The 17,183-nt window shown below is 39.8% G+C and overlaps 1 protein-coding gene and 1 long non-coding RNA gene across 2 annotated transcripts; one reads left to right on the forward strand and one right to left on the reverse strand.

Annotated features, from left to right (window-relative positions):
- Positions 1-5,474: 5,474 nt before the first annotated feature.
- LOC103704720 (E3 ubiquitin-protein ligase ATL4-like) lies at positions 5,475-7,703 on the forward strand. Its single transcript, XM_008788132.4, has one exon. The coding sequence runs from the start codon at positions 5,855-5,857 to the stop codon at positions 6,944-6,946; it is 1,092 nt and encodes a 363-aa protein (XP_008786354.2). The 5' UTR covers positions 5,475-5,854; the 3' UTR covers positions 6,947-7,703.
- Positions 7,704-8,504: 801 nt separating this feature from the next.
- On the reverse strand, positions 8,505-14,550 carry LOC120110812. Its single transcript, XR_005511921.1, has 3 exons — positions 14,375-14,550; positions 9,438-10,179; positions 8,505-8,611 (listed from the first exon to the last, which is right to left on the reverse strand). It is a non-coding gene; the product is annotated as an uncharacterized LOC120110812 (long non-coding RNA).
- Between the last annotated feature and the right edge of the window lie 2,633 nt (positions 14,551-17,183).

Consider the following 17,183-nt stretch of genomic DNA (forward strand, 5'->3'; position numbering starts at 1 on the left):
TTGTAAACTAATCCGAGACTAGCCGACCTAAACAGTTCCTACTATAAATTATACAAAACTCAAAATAATTTTGCTATTATTCCTTGAAGTAAGGAATAGTTGGTGAAATTTTTCTCTTTTTTCCAAGTGTATTCTAAATCAGAGTCGGCTGTTTTTGGTGTTAGGAGGGAGAAGCATATGTAAGTTTGCACGGAAAATATACAAGCATTGAGGATTTCCATGCGGCAGTTTGGTGCACCAGTGTTTCAAGTAATTAATCAAAGCTAAGTAGGGGACCAACTAATGCACCTTAATTTCGTAAGAAGACCGAATGCTAGCGTCAACGATTCCAAATAAAGCCAAGCCTGAATCCTGATTGATTTTATTGCATATGTGGTGGAAACTGGGGGCGATCTCATCATTCATCAGTCTTCTGAGTTCTGGCACACAAGCAGTTAAAAGAGAATTCGGTATGGTATGGTTACGTTTAGGCATTTTATAATTTGAGTCGCAACTACTTTTGTCATCATGATCTAAAACTACCACAAGTCAACAACATCATGAAGTAGGAAAAAGCTCGAACTTTCTATCTCAGCTTGAAGCAATTGCCCAAACCACTCAATTATCCATATCCTGCTCCATATTGGGCTTCTGCGAGCTCAGAGCATTGCAATAGGTCTAAATATTTTTGAGACGGAATTTTAAGATTAAGTATTGGTACTTCATAAATAGTTAGTGTAATCATATGAATTAGTAACAACTCAGGACCTCACCTAAAATGGCTAGCTGGAAGATACTATTTGGATTTCTTGATCTTATATAAAGATCTATCCATCGAATAACCGATGTGGGACTAAACACATGCCCACATCGATTCTCATATTAGAATAGCACTAAAACACAATATAACTCAGATGGAGAGATGCATATATTTAAGAAGGAAAGTGTTATTAGGATGATGTAGGTTTCCAGAGAAAATATGTATTTCTATTTTTTTTTCTATAAATAGCTAGTCTAACACCACGAATTAGAATAATACGAAAGCACAATATAACACACACTAAATCAACATGATCAAACATTAGGCTTTATTGTATCGTAAAAGCTTATCGCACGTTTCTCTTGCATGCCTGATTGGTGAGGACGGCAGTGCTATATGCTTTGAAGCCATTCTCATTCAATCTCCAGCACCATGCGGCATGCTTCTTCTCTCCCTCTTTCATTTCTCCCTCATAGCCACAGCTTTGTAAGTACAGCCAAGGCATTCATTTGATTAACCAATCATGTGAATTTTTGTTCTCGATTCATAATGGGGCCTACGTATAGGGAAAATGAAATGAAAGCAAATGCCAACTTGGTCTTGGTTCATCATGACATTGCACAGGGAAAGAGAGCATGCATGTGAGGCTCAAAGAATACATAAGAATCATAGCGTAAAAAAAGAATGATCTGTGTTACCATTAAAGAAACACTACAAAGGGAAAACATGAGCTACTAAACCAATGAATGTGTTATTTTCTAATCCAAACCACCTCCCCACTTACAATTCCAGAGACAAAAAGGCTGCTTCCGCGAACCGTAGGCTAATGATGTATTCATTTGGTAAACCATGCCAGGTTTGCAAACCACGCAAAGCCACACGTCTTCCCTTTATATTATGCTGTCTCTAATAAACTATATGGGAGGCATGGCTATGCCCACGGCCCACGGAGAGGGCAAGATAAAAAAAAATAGAAGAAGAAGAAGAAGCACAAAACGAACTGTAGTTAGAAATTGGCTTTGTCTTCCACACTTTAGTTGAAGAAATATTGTTTTAATTGAGTTAGTGATTAGAGGCCAAACAATGGTTGTCGTTAACGATTAAGTGGTCAAACAATGGTTGTTGTTTCTATTACATAAGAGTCAATATAGCTAGATAATGATTAATAGTCATGATCTATGTGTAATGTGATGAAAGATGATGTCACATCTTATAGAGGGCAGCGCCTCTAGCGATCGAGCCCAAATTCCATTATCTGAGGTCTGAAACGGACCGGTCAAATCGAAAGTTTTTTTTTTGGGATAAGACTTTAACTAAAAGTAACTCTCTATCCGAGAAAAATCAGACGGAGCGACAAAAGATAAAGTTGATGTAAAAGTCGAGATGTACCTTCTCAATAATTTTAATTTTTTTGAGAAGATTTCTACCGGTGATGTCTATTTTAGGAAAGAAAATCCTATTAGAATTAAGAAGATGAATCGATCCAACGGTTTTTTCTTCATCAATGGAAGACAAAAGATTTAAGTCCTATTTTTATAATTCTTCTATCTTCTTCAAATTTTCTTTTGAGATATCGAATTGAGCAGGCTGAGAAAAATCTTTCTTCTGGCAAGTTAGCAAATCAATCAAAATTAATTGGTGATGGAGCATCCTTCGTACATAACCCATCTATTTAATTTGTCACCCTACACACCCTCTTAATGAGAGGACGAAGTCACAAGGCAGCACAAACGAACTCTTTGTGGCCTAGAACTTTGGCAACCCCTTGCCTCAAGTAGAGGACGCCGAGAAAGCTCCAATTGGAGACAAACGAAGCGCTGTCCAAATCATGATAGAGAAACGAGCTAGCTGACAGAATCCTGGGGCCATCCATCAACCCATCTACCATGTAAACTAGATGGAGCTACTTTGGGAGCCGGAAAGTTCCAAGGAATTTAACGCTTCTCGACGCATTTACCCTGCAATCCGGATTGAGACTGCTTGCTCGCTGGAAGTTTCCCAGGAATTACTGGCGTTTACAGTGCACCATTAAAAATAGTGACCTTGGCTCTTGCTAACAAAAAACAAAGCAAGCCAGCGATGCATGTAGAACCACTGGCCCAAGTGTAGCTAGAATAGCGTTGGAGAAAGCTCGACAGCATCTCATTCCCTTTGCTCCCATCACCATCCATGAGGGGCCATCCGAAGGGCTTTATGCTGGCCTTTGGGACTTGGAAGATATCCAGATATTCTCAATTCTATATATATAGGGGTGCAACGTCCAGCCTACTCTGGTCCCAAATCAAAGTTTAGATCCATGAATTGAATACGGGTCCCAAGGGTACAGACCTTAATCCTTGTAGTCAAGTATTAAAGATTGGACCCAACTTAAGCATAGAGAAATGAATCATATTAGCCCGACAAACTTAGACCCGACTAAGAACTGGACTCACCTTGCATACCGACCTTTATACACCTTTATAGTTGTATTCTAGTATTTCGCATCTGCCCTTTTTTTTTTCATCTCTCCCATTGTTTTTTTTGTTTTCTCTAATCTAACATTACCTATAACAAGGCGCCCATGAAGTCATTGTCCAGAGAAATCATCATGAACTCTTTTTATTATAACTCGAAGCTTATTTTGAAAGAACTAATTGTATGGGATATATCATATATACCTATCATCAAGTTAGCATTCACGTAGTCTAAAGTATGCAAAGGTCTCCAAGATCCTCAACTTGCTTAGGCTTTTCCGTACTATATATTGTACCCCTTCAGCTTGGACTTGGAGCTCCGACAAGGCAAGTACGTACCCGCAGCTAACATTCATGCGCTGCGCCGCTGCCACCCTGATCGTGTGAGTTTATATTATATATTATACCAACCAACCAAACAAACAAACCCCAAGGCCTCTCAGAGTCACCGCCACATGCAAGTCACGCGCGTCGCGTGAGAAAGAGGTCGGAAGGTGGTACGTTGGAGACATTTCGACACGAAAGCACATTTGCTCCACTCAGCCCACCGTGAATATTATTAATATAAGCCTTACAAAAAAACCTAGTCTCGTCCCTCTAATCATTGTCAACGCCAAGAGGATCACCTGTTTATTTAGTTAATCCTCATTATGTATCATTTAAGGATCATGACAATGTGTGAGATTAATCAATTTCCTCTGATGCCTCTTCTTCGCTCATTATTTAAATAGCCAACCATGCTGGAATCAGAAATCATATCAGGAACGGATTGGGTGGCTTTTTATATATATGCCGGACCATTTGAGTTCGGCATCGTGGAGGACTACTTTTGCTTCATCAGAAAGTTTTTAAAACGATTTGGACTAAAAAAAAAATTATTTCTCTATCATGCGTTTGTCATTTATTTCAAATATCTATGTGTTTAGTGAGCAGGAAGGCATTTTCCACGTCTTTACTTAAATGTTTTGTCCTATTAATTAGTATTCTACTTAGTTGCTAATGAAAGTGGCTGTTCTTGACTATTGATGTTTGACATGTACTAATTCGGTGGTGATCATATATTTTGGCAGTTTAGATGCAGTTATGATGTTGACTATTGTTTTATTTTAGATGGCCGTTTTTTTTTTCTCTCCCTCTACCGGGAATGGATGAAATAGTAGCTCATGAAAAGTACAAAGCATGATTAAAAATATTTATAAATTTCAATTCATGGTTAATAATGGCTTACTAAGTGAATTGAATAGGTCATAAATTATAGTTGGTAAAAACATTTGAAACTCTTCCCTTTATTGTGCAACAGTTCCGTTACTGTTGAATCTAGAGTGCAGTCTCTGCTTGTGCAGAGACAAATATATAATAATAGGCTCTAGATAAAAATCTATTTCAGTGTAACATAAACAAATCAAAATATTCACAATTTAGAGGGTGCCTTTGAAATCTTAGCATTATCCCGTTCTTTTCCATCATTTTACAGCAGGTGATAAATCTACAAGTTCAGCATTCGATCAACATTGAGAGTTTTTACATAACCTTTGTACTGCCTTGCCTTCTTTTACCAAAAATTTTAGTGCAAATTTTGTTTCTTAGCCGCTAATCAAATCAACTTTTTCTTAATCGACATGTTTAATATTGTGCATATGGACCATGGTACAAGAAATATATCTAATTTTCTTGACACTTCTTTTCTCAAAGGGAAGCTTCCTCTTTCAATACACAATAATTTTCTTGTTGGTGATCTTAACAATTCTTCCATAGATTTATTTGTGCAACTTTTAAGGTGATTATTTCATACTTTGTTTGGCAATTGGCAATGAATTGACATATAAGGTTAATTCAATGCGCTTTAGAAACTAAAATATTGCGATCACTTTCATGTACACCCATTACAAGCCTCTTGTGTGGAATAGGAATTGAAATGATATAATTGTGCCTACGAAGCTTCTTTGAAGTTACTTCTTTGAAAAAAAAAAGTCTGACCAGTATTATCCTAGAACTTATTTGATTAGTATTAAGATAAGCAAGATGTTATTTTAATTGTATGTTTTGTTTTTTTTTTTTCCCTCAATGTCTCAATTTGTTCTATATTGGAAAAGGAAAACAGCCTTTTCCACTCTTGCTAGGAACTTCACTTAACTTGTTATTACTAGTTTTTCTTAAATTATTTCTTACTCCACCTTATATATGTGATATAAAATGTTTTACCGAAAATGGTGCAGGATTTCATAAATCAGAGGAGAGCATGTCATAACTTGGCAGCTAAGAAAACAGAAGGCATAATTTATTTCATTTGAGCATACTAATCTAGATGTTGCTTGGTTTCTGTACAAACTTGGATGGATAATAAAGCAAGGTCCTACAATCCGAGATGCCAACTTACAAAAATAACATCTAAACTGTCCTTCTTTTTTTTCCCCAAGATATCAAGAGAAGTATCCCTGTCCTAGTGTCCTCTCTTCTTCTTTTTTTTCACTTATTGTTCCCATGATAATATTGTCTTTTACTGTACAAATATTGTTTAAGATATACCTAAAAAGAAATCAATATTAAAGAAGAGAAAAATACGAACGACGAGAAATATATAAAGGCAAGTGACAGTGTGAGAGGGGGGGCGGAACCGAAAGCACCCAAAGACCCCCAGGAAATTTCTCTCTCCGGCTTCGACATGGCCTCTCCTCCTCCTCCTCCGCCGCCGCCCCCCCTCCCGCAGTTACCGGCGCCGTCGAAGGATTCCAGCCACCGCGGCCCTCCGTCCTCCCCTTCTTCCTCGTTCGCTTACAACCCCAGCCTCTACATCATCGCCGCCATTCTCGCCTTGGTCTTCATTGCCTCGGCCGCCATCCACCTCCTCCTTCGCTTCCTCTCTCGCTCCTCCTCTTCCTCCTCCTCCTCCTCCTCGTCGTCGGCTCCGCCGCTTATCCACCACAGCCACCCCTCCTCCGCCGCCTCGACGGCGCTCTCCGACCGGGAGAAGGCGGCTCTGATCGAGTCCCTCCCGCTCTTCTCCCTGGCCTCCTCGGTCGCCGTGTTCCCTAAGGCGTCGCCCGACTGCGCCGTCTGCCTCTCCCCCTTCCAACCCCACGACGAGCTCCGCCTCCTCCCCGCTTGCCGCCACGCCTTCCACTCCCCGTGCATCGACACCTGGCTCCGATCCACCCCATCCTGCCCTCTCTGCCGTTCCTCCATCACCATCCCCGCCCCTCCCATCCCGCCGATGCCCCCGGCGGCGGACGCCGCGAACAACCCTCCCAGATCCAGCAGCTTCCGCGTCGAGATCGGCAGCGTCAGCCGCCGGAGAACGTCCACAGAGTTGGACCCCGCCGGAGCTGGCACCTCCCTCCCCAATCCCCCGCCGCCGCCGCCGCCGCCGCCGCACCTGCGATCCTACTCGCTGGGGTCGTCGTTCGAGTACGTGGTCGACGAGGAGGTGGAGGCGGTGGTGGCCCGGATCCGGAGGGCCAAGGAGAACAAGGCGGAGCCGGCGGGGCCTCCGCCGCCCGGGGAGGAGGTCGCGGAGGCTGCCGGAGGAGGGGGAAGAAATTGGCTGAAGGAGTACGTGGACCGGCTGACCTCATCAGCGTCGTCCTCCTTCTCCTCGCTCCGGTTCTCCGGGCGTTGGAGCCACCGCTACGACGACGACGGCGGCGGCGGCGGAGGCGGAGGACGGGACTCGTGGGACTTGGAGGGAAACTATCAAGACGGGGAGGGAGAGGAGAGCGGTTACTACGCCTTCTACCGATGGCTCGTGGGGGTATAGTTGTAAATAAATCCCATTCTTCCTTTTACTTTAATCCCTCAGGTGCCCTCCATCGAAGCTTCTTCAGGATAAAATCGGGCAACGAAAGGAGCCACAGCGTTCGGATGAAATTACAGGTAATGCCATCACGGCGTTCGCCGTCTCTAACTTCCCTCCCACCGCGATTTGCTCCTTCGACGACGGGTCGACCGGGGGGTTTATAAATAGCTTGCGAACCCGCCAAGTGGAATTAAAGGCGTATGTTAAATGTGTGGGGGTGGCGGGGTCCACAGCAGGGGAGCTTTATCGTCTTGGAGTTTTTTGCGCGTTCCCGAGAGATTTATTGCATCCGGGGCGCTCCACACCCGAGCCTTCGTCCTTGAATCTCCGTTGCATTCTTTTTTTTGAATCCAGAAGGCGAACGGAGTGAGAATAAGGCATGGTTTGGCTTAGAGAGACGGTGGAATTGAATGGTGTCACTTGATGAGGGGAGACCACCCCTCGCCCTCTCTTTGAATGCTCTCATTAATAGCTCATTGTTTCACCGCCAGGCACCAGCGCCCAAATTAGTTGAATGTGCTCAAAGCTTTAGATGTGGGTTGTAAATTTCTTTCAACCAAGAAAATATTGAATGCGTGCTGCTGCTGCTGCTGCTGCTGCAGCACTTATTATTTGCTTACTTTTTTTTATGCGTTACTCCATGTTATTGTAATTAAACGGTTAGCACGAAGAATATGATTATTTTATGCGGCAAGTATTGTAATAGTTAACACTATCATTCTTGATGTGATTTCGTGCTAGTTGACGTATAAAGCAAATCAAACTTCCGTACCCCAAGAAATACAACTTTTTTTTTTTTTTTGGGAACCGCAAGAAAGACATGTTTCTCGGCGCTACACTGATGCTTTGTTGTTGGTAATTACCAAATTTTCAATATAATGGAAGATGACAAATAATGGAAAGTTGATGCTAGGAGTCACCATACCAGGTGTGAAATCAAATAGGCTTTTTATATATATATATATATATATATATATATATATATAGTATTTTAGGACACATTTGGTTGGAAAAAGTGGAACAGCAGAAGATCGATTCCGACAAGCTATTTTGTTTGAAGCGAAAAACGAAGTGCCAACTCAACCTATTTTTTTCCGGAAATGGCGAGATTAACCGGAGAGTCAAGTTACTTTAAGGACGTGGACGGCCAATCCGACCTTTTTTTTTTTGTTGGAAATGGCGAGATTAACCGAGATTGGAGAGTGAAGAGTGAAGTTACTTTAAGGACGTGGACGCCCACAGCCCCAAGGACTTGCAGCTAACCAAATCGCCCATGGTTTCTTGGCTTCTTCAAACACCAACTATAAAGTTAAGTTGTCTAAATTTGAGTGCCATAAGCATAATTTGTTCATCCAACCATCACTATTCCAACTAAATTTTTGATAGAAATATTTAAGGACCGTCTTTTCCTTTTCGAATTAAACGTTTTATTATTTAGTGAAGAAGCGGCTGTCTCTCTTGCTTTTGCCAATCTCCATATATCCCCTTGGGTCTATGCAAATGCATCAACAACCAAAAAAAAAAAAAAGGATTTTATATTACCGCAATCAGAAGTAAGAGAACAGCATCGAACCATCAATTGCCAACCGCCTTACTTATTCCACCGAAAAGGTAATCTGCATCACCCTACAATGAAAGAAGATTATAAAAAGGAAATTGGAAATATAAAACTACTATAAAAAGACTTCTGATATTTTTACATACATATATTGGCATTCTCTTTGTCAAACATCACTATCTTGGGCCGGAACCAGGAAGGGATAAGTTGCCGCAGGTCAGTCTCCAACGTGCCCTCGACGTCAATGAGATTTCTATACCTTTCCTATCTACCAGTCATCACCTTCATTTATTCTTGGTTTCTAATCCATGGTTTCAACCACGGCTTTTAAAATTATGATTCAGGTTGACGCATATTACCAGTCTTTGTTTAATTATAAATAAGTCCTCCAGGCATGCAATGAGTCTTTGTTAAATTATAAAGAAACCCTATAGACAGGCAATCGTAGTTTCTTCCGTATATTTTCTCCGAAGAAATACAGGAATCAACTGACACCGGTCAAATGCTTTACTTCCTGGTTGCTTGCTGTTGATGCATCAGCTTAACCTACTCCTATTAATGATGGAAAAATTTACTCGCATATGAGACCCTGGGGAGAGGTGGATTGCTTATACTGTGGTCTGCCAACTAAGTATCAGTGAAGAATATTGTATGGCCGGCTGACCTAGTCGGTATTGGGTGCATTGCATCGCTCCCTCACGTCCATATTGGCATCAGAAATTGAAGCGTGCAAGTAACCATTTGCTAGAATAACGATGTTTTTTTGTTTATGGATATTTTGCATATGCTGATAAACATTTCAAAATAACCCCTAAGTTGGTTCTGAGCCAGTTGATCCGCAGGACAGCAAAGCACAAGGTTGTAATTATTAAGTTCTTGGGAACATTTCGTTACCTGCTTCGCAGCGGTGCTCAAGAGGGTCGGGTTGAAGCAGTGGTCCTTTGCTTTCTCCAAGGCTGATAAGCGTTATCGCAGCAGAGAAGCTTCCACTTTGTGGTGTCCTGGCTCCACTGGGCGCCCCAGTTACAGGACGCGCATAGCATGCATCCATGTGAAAGTCTTCTAATTAGATAAATGCGGCTCTCTGGACTGGAAAAGCGACATAATTTACAGCGACATGACTCCCAATAAATGTCAGGAGCTGTCACCCAATTGGATGCCTCTAATTTCCTCTTGCTTGGCATGAATCCCACATTCCCCAGAATGCCTCCGGATCTGGACTAACAATAACAAAAAATGGTCTTGGATTTCTAGATTAGCTGTGTGCCAATCGACCAAGCCTGCTCGCAAAGGACTTCACTAGAAGAAGGCCCTCTACACACGCACAACAACAACAACAACAACAACTCTCATACCTTTTGGATCCACATGCATCCATGTACATGCCCGAGAACGACTCTGGATTCCATTATTTTTATTGTTTTTGTGATCGAATTAGTAGTTCAGTGATGTGCCCTTTGTGCTTTTCGGTGCTCTGCCGTGCGAGTGCGCTTGGATGGATAGAACCATAACACCTCTGTATTGGGGAAGAATGGATCCACGTTCATGAGCATTTACTAGCATTTATGGGTGCAGGTGTATACGGGCATGCATGCTTAGATACATCGACAGATAGGCATAGACAACTGCGACCCCTCTGGACAAGGACGAAGCATCAGAATAATGTCACTAAAAATGCTTGATGCAAAAAGAAACAAAATAAAAAAAAGCAACATATATCTAAAAATTTATTGGCTAATTTTCCAAAGTTACTCTTTTCATTAGTTAAAGTGGCGCCTCCAGCTTTTACTGTCATCCCCGTTGGCCGTTGAATCATCCTATAACAAGTGAAAGTAAGCTCAGAGGTGCTTCGAAGAACCGTGGTTGCAGGGAGAATTAAAGCAGTGCACCTTCCTTAACTTTGGTGTATCGAGTCACTGTTCATACAGATTTTGACTTTGTTTTGTTGATATAGTATTTCTTCACTGATGGTTATCGTAGCATATTGCAGTTGACCACATAAATCTCTTTTCTTGATCTTTCTCTTCATTTCTTAATGATTTCCTTGAACTATTAGTGCCATTATGTATCACGAAAATTAGTTTGGTGTATTCGCTCTGTTTCCTTCCAACATTTCTTTCCCCATTATTTTTCATGTAGACCCACATGCTCATGATCCCAAATGCAGGAATTCCGTAATCTATGAAAACAAGATGTAGGGCAACATAAATCATTTATCAATAGCATTTAGATATGCTCATCTGCAAGCATTTTCATCAACAGTATCATGTCTCGTCTATGAAGTAAGGCTTAAGCTCTTCTCATGCTAAAGAAATGGAAAATTTGAAATTGTAATGTATAATCCTATACTGCTGAGTGTAATAAGTATTTTCCACTCATTCATCGCTTCATATCTTTGGAGGAATGTTACATTGACGATGTTATCTCATGTCATTTCCCCAAAAGCTAGAAGATAAAAAGTTCTATCTAGTAAGTGCCGCATAATACTCCTTTTTGTTTGTTACAAGGTGAACAGCCTCAGCTCTCATAATTTAAATGTATTAGACCACTGTTTCATAACTGATGTTTTTTCCATCTATTTTTTATCATCGCTGGCAATGAGCAATGCATGTTATTGGCTGCTTGGGATTACTATTAATGGGCCAAAAAATTTCAAGTTATGCTACTAAAAGATGATGAACTAATCCAACAATCAACAATCTCCTATCATGACCCAAAGTCTTGCTGAAAAGTAACCTAATGCAAAATAGGAAGATAAATGACTCCTAAATCACACCTAGACAATAAGTCTTAACCAATGTTGTAACACATCACCCTCTCTAATTTGTAAGAACCTTCCTTTTAGTTTCAGACTGTACAAGCCCTGCCAACTCTCTTTATTTTCTATAGCTCTTTTTCTCATGCTTAATCATCAAGAAATTTTTATTTTTCTTCATGCATCCCTATCGCTTAGTATACTTGTCGCCCTTGTGTCAAGGTTGAATGGAATATGGATCTACAGCTTGCATGTGCATCAAAGTGTTTTAGAAAGTAATCCTGAAGGAAGAACTGCCCCAGAACAATAAAAATCAATGGATTGTACATGGATCCTTCTCTTCTTCAAAGAAAGATTCAATGACTTGCAAACACTTCTTTAGAATGCATATCATCATAGAGAGGACTTAATATGAACCATGGACAGATTGAAGGTTGTCAAAGAAGGAAAGAATTCTTGTAATCATATAGGGACAATACTATCGGACTCCGCAAGTAAATGAGCAATCGTTGTATGAGAGACAGAAATTCTCGATGATTAACAGAAGGGAATGAATCCTTCATCCATAAAATGATCCTTATCTTCAGTGAAGCAGAAATCACGTACCTTCAATACAAAAAAAATATCATAATAAGATCCCATCAACCTCGTTGTGTAGACATAGTACAACTACCACCGAAAATTCAGACAATCTACTCTGTCACCATCTTTTATTAGAAAAAGAAGCTTGGGAGTTGGGACCAATTTTTTTCTTGTTGGAGCAATATAATAGGAATGCCTAGCAATGAGGACGTGTAAATCCAACCCCAGATAAGTGGAGCGAGGCTGGAAGATTGACTTATGATTATGATCAATGCAAAAGAAGAGAGAAAAGGGGTTTTCCTCCTTTCCACATGAACTACTGAAACTTGTGGTTTTTGACAGAAAGAAGACTCTTTTCAATTTCTGACCATATTCAGAGATTACGAAGAGAGTTTTGTGAATGTTTCGAGTTGAAGTTTTTTTAATATGAATTACATCATAGCTGTTGGACTAAGAGCACCTAATCTTCAATAACTTCAACAACTTTAGCAGAAGTCTATCAGCAGCTTTTACTCGCACAGATGTCATAGATGTAGTCACTCCCACCATGCAAGTGCATGCCGTTTTAGCTTCTTTTTTTCCTCTCTTTTATTCGCAAAGCTACTGCTTTATCTTTATAGCAGCAGGATCGCCTTCCATTAGGCAACTTCATGATTCAGAAGAACATGACCTACAGCCGCAGATGACTGCTTAACACCAGAGCTTGAAATTGTCCATGGAAATTGGGGGATATTATTTTCATCCTTACTTATGCTACTTACATGGTGGATCACTATCTTAAACATTCAGAAGTCCTTGTCGCTACTCTTTAGGTGGTGCACCATCTTATGGATGGAATGCGTGACATCAACAGCTAATGTTCTCGTCAACACCGCAAAAAACTAAATATTTACTACACTTTCTAATCTTCCTGGGAAGATTGCAGAGGTAATCAAACTCCCTGTTTTCCAAAAGGGGGAGGATAGAATTCTCTTTTCTACTGCTAAACAATTGATATACTCCTGTTCAAAGTGTTCATCATTATAGCATGAACATGAAGCATACTGATTAACTGAAATTTTAGTGGAGAGTAGAGAGAGATCATAAAGGAAACTGCCTCCCTTTTCTGACTACTGGTAGAGGTCTAGCAGATATTTTTGCTAGCTTGTGAGGGCGAAAATTGGCTTAATGAGTCTCTTATCAAGGTTGGGCATCCTAGAATTCAAGAACCAGCTTGAGGGAGCCGTTTTAAAGACATCCAAATTACAATACTTAGACACCAGTAAGTAAATTTGATGCACTGCCATCCCTCTTTCCAATTCAGAATCCTTTTTAAGCGAGTTGTGTAATCCACACCAATTGTGATAATTTATAATAATTTATGCATATTAGTTATACCTTAGTAATTCAACAACTGAGAAATTATTTTTTAAAAGATGAAGAGAAAAAAAAAAGTATCAGCCTCTAGATCTAACTCCTTTGGCTGCCCAGATGACCCACCTATGTGAAGACATCTAGGTGCTTGCTTTTAACATTTTGCATTATGTTTGCTAATATGGGATGAGATTGATATAAATTAATGTTGGACATGGCAGGTGGATAAGTGCAACTTGCTGGATCATTACCATTTTATAGGCTTCTCCTTATACTTACCTCGACTTTGGCACTCGCCTAGGTGCTTAGGCACCTGGCAGTTTCCAAAGATGCCCATCTATTACAATTTTTTTAATAGCTCAATACATGACTAAATAGAAAGAATTAAAAAAAAAAAGGGATTTGATCCTAGCCCTCTTTATCTTTCTTTCCTCCTTTTCCTCCTTTTCCTCCTCTTAACTTATGCCCTCTTTATCTTATTATTAAACAGAAACAAAGGATCACTATTAAAGACCGGATGAAATTGCATCTCTAGATATTATACCAGGATCTATATGTTGCTTCAAAACAAAGAAGCATTCAAATTGAAAAAGATAAGAGAATTAAATAATGTCTAGAAATGCATCTATTCAATCAAGATCAATTATAAATTGCTTCAATCGTCACCAAAAATAATAGAAAGTGCCTCACGGCATAATTATGTTAAAACTGAACTTGTACAAATAGTTGACATTTATCATCGCATGAAAACAGAAACATATAGTCATAGCATATATACCTTTTGCTCTTTTGGTGCTACATTGAAGCAATATTTATGCTACAGAGTTATTTATGATAGCGAAATCCTTTAAAATTTTTGTAATTAAACTTACGCAAGATTGGGAAATTATGGTCCTCTCGTTGTAATCTTATTTGGAGACTCGTAGAGACTAAATCTACAAGATTTCAAGCAAGCAAACAAATTTCGAAATCAAGACTAGATCGACCAAAACAGCAAAAGCACTCAAAGAGAAAGATAAAACCACATCCAGATTTCACGATAATCGTAATGGAGCTTCAATCTAATTTCAAGAAACTCGTAAACAAAAAAAAGAGAAGAAAATGTGATCGCAGATACAAACAACGTCAAGAAAGGGACTACCTCTCGAATTCAGATCACGAATTCACGATTCATGTGAGACGAACCTTAGAATTCTCTCCTCTTTATTAAATTCCCCCAGCTTTCGCGTCGCCTTCAATCGCTCGTTTTCGCACCTCTTCTTGATTTTTCTTCTTTCCCCCCTTTTCTCTATATTTATGAATGGTGGCAAACTCTCAGCCAGGTAAAATTATTAGATGGACCAGATTCAGTGGATCAGTCCAAATCCTAAAGCACGTATACGGTGGATAACTGGAGGAATCCTCTTCTTTGTTTGGGTCTTATATGGTTTCAATACAAGAAGGTAATGTGGCGACTGACTATTGGATCGGTCCACTGGACCTGGACCATGTAATAATTTCTCCTCGAGAAGTCCAACTGCGCGCGCAGCGCGGGAGACCCGCTTTAGCTTTCATAGAAGATGGCATCTAACGTGCGCGCGCATACAAATTCTACGGGGCAGGAGAATCTTCCTTCATTCATTTTGCGCACGTGACGCCTCCGATTCCGTCAGGATCCAAGAGACGCAAGATATGGACGGATAGTATCGATCATCTAATCGGTATCAAGGACGGCAGATGAATTCCCGCATACAAATTTCGGTGCAAATGTAAGATTATGCGGACCGTTCGGCTCCACTCCAGATGTGCTCGGAGAGTAGAGTGATCGCGATGTACCCTTGGCCTTGGGTGACCCTTTCCGTCTTTCTTTTCTTTTTTTTTTCTTTTTTTAATAATCCGTACAATCTGGATCCGCTGTGCCTGGAGGTAAGCTCCCCACTGCCGGTTGTTTTTTTTTTTTTTTTTTTGCTAAGACGGTGGGGGAACCGTACTTAACGAATACGGATGCATCCAATAAAATCAGAAAATAGAATACTTCGAAGTGCCAAAGGCAACTCCCCATCACCAGCCCACAAGATACTATCGGAGTGATTGGCTCCATGAGCAGCCCCTCAATCCGCAATCCTATTAACTTTCATGGAAAATATGCTTGGCCTGGAAGGCCTCTCCGTCCCTCACCATTGTTCAGATATCTCGAAGCAAAGGATGGACGCAAGCATTATCTCTGGGGCCCCTCGGATCCAACTGATGATAGTGGTCGAATTTCTCTCCAGGATAATGAAGCTGGCCCGTAAAATACATCGGGCATGACAAAAGCTCGTCCAAGCGGCCCGCCTCTTTATGACTTCCGGAGAGTGGAGAGTTGACGCCTTTACGGCCCAACGGTTCCTTAAAAACTGACAGCGTTTAACGGCGTGTTACTACCGTTCCATCAAGATCCAACCGTTCTGACTGAACAGGAAAATTATTTATCCCGTTGAGATTCGATTGAGTTGACGAAGAAGTGGAATGCGTGGGAATTTGGTATCCGAGTTTTTTTTCAAAGAAAAAAAATAATAAACTCCTAGATAGCAGATGGCGCAAGGTCATCGCGCCATTGGGGCACCAGAGCTAAGTTTACAATCGTTGTGTAGGTTATTTATTAGTTATTCTACCCTGTGGTATGGGCATCAAGTCAGTCTTCCAATTTCAATGCAACTTAATACGTGCCTACAACGAGGACGTGTTTACCATTTGGGATCTAGTATGCATTCTAGTTTCATGATAACGATCGGTTCGGAGCTAGAAATGCATCAACAGCAGCAAAAATGGCAAATGGGGGATATAGAAGACCTGTTGGCCTTCTAAAGTTTCAGCAATTACAAGATAATAGGGCGTACCGTCAATCCGAGTGACAGTAGAGATATACCTATATTAGGTATGTAGACATTGGGTTGCTGTGAGATTATATTATGGCTTATGAATATTATAGACCAATCAATGACGCTTACATAGCACATATATAGTTTATCAAATATAATATCAGTTTCTATGGTAACATCCCTTGAGGGAGAAAAGCATTATCAAAACACAGATTATACAAGAAACATATGAGAAAAACTGGTCTATAAACGATTTCCCATTAGGCTTTAACTGCTTTTGTTTAGCTAACTAGAGGTTAGCTAATTTCACCTTAACTTTATGACGCGTTTGGCAAATGGGTTTCCCCGAACACTCGAGCGGTGAGCAAAACAAAGTCTCACAAAACAATATCATAAGCCATAATTCACCCTTCATCGTACCCATTAACGGGCAAAATCACTAAAGACTTGTTTCGTTTGCAAGAGAAAAAAAATCGTCAAAATATTTTTCTAAAAAAAATATTTCTAAAAATATAATACCTAAAAAAATAATTTAATATATTTAATTGACTATAAAAAAATAATATATTTTAAAATATTTATGTTTAGTTGAGCATCTACTTTTTTAAAAAAAATTGTGCAAACTATCTATTATAGCTTTAATGAAAAAAATCTTATTCATGATAGCTTAAAGATATTTTTTTTAAAAAAAAATAATTTTCAACTGGTGAAAAAAATAGCTTTTATATATTCCTTATGAATTTTTTTTCGTAAAATAAAAAAAATCTTATTTGCATAAAATGCTATTTTTTCATCTTTGAAAACTTCAACTAAGATCTTTCTTTGTTTTCCTATGCATTCCTCATGAATTCTTTATTTCCCTAAAATAAAAATTTTATTCTCATAGAAATGCTATGTTTTTTTCATTGAAAGCTTCAACTAAACAAAAGATCTTTCTTTGCTTTCCTATATATTCCTTGTGATTTTTTTTTCATAAAACAAAAAAAAATTATTCTCATAGAAATGCTATTTTTTCATTTTTGAAAACTTCAACTAAACAAAATATCTTACCACACTTTCCCCCTTCTTTGGTTCCTAAAATGGGCTTATAAAAATTGGTTAGACGATGAC

This window comes from Phoenix dactylifera, chromosome 5 (genome assembly GCF_009389715.1).
Source record: "Phoenix dactylifera cultivar Barhee BC4 chromosome 5, palm_55x_up_171113_PBpolish2nd_filt_p, whole genome shotgun sequence".
Taxonomy (NCBI): domain Eukaryota; kingdom Viridiplantae; phylum Streptophyta; class Magnoliopsida; order Arecales; family Arecaceae; genus Phoenix; species Phoenix dactylifera.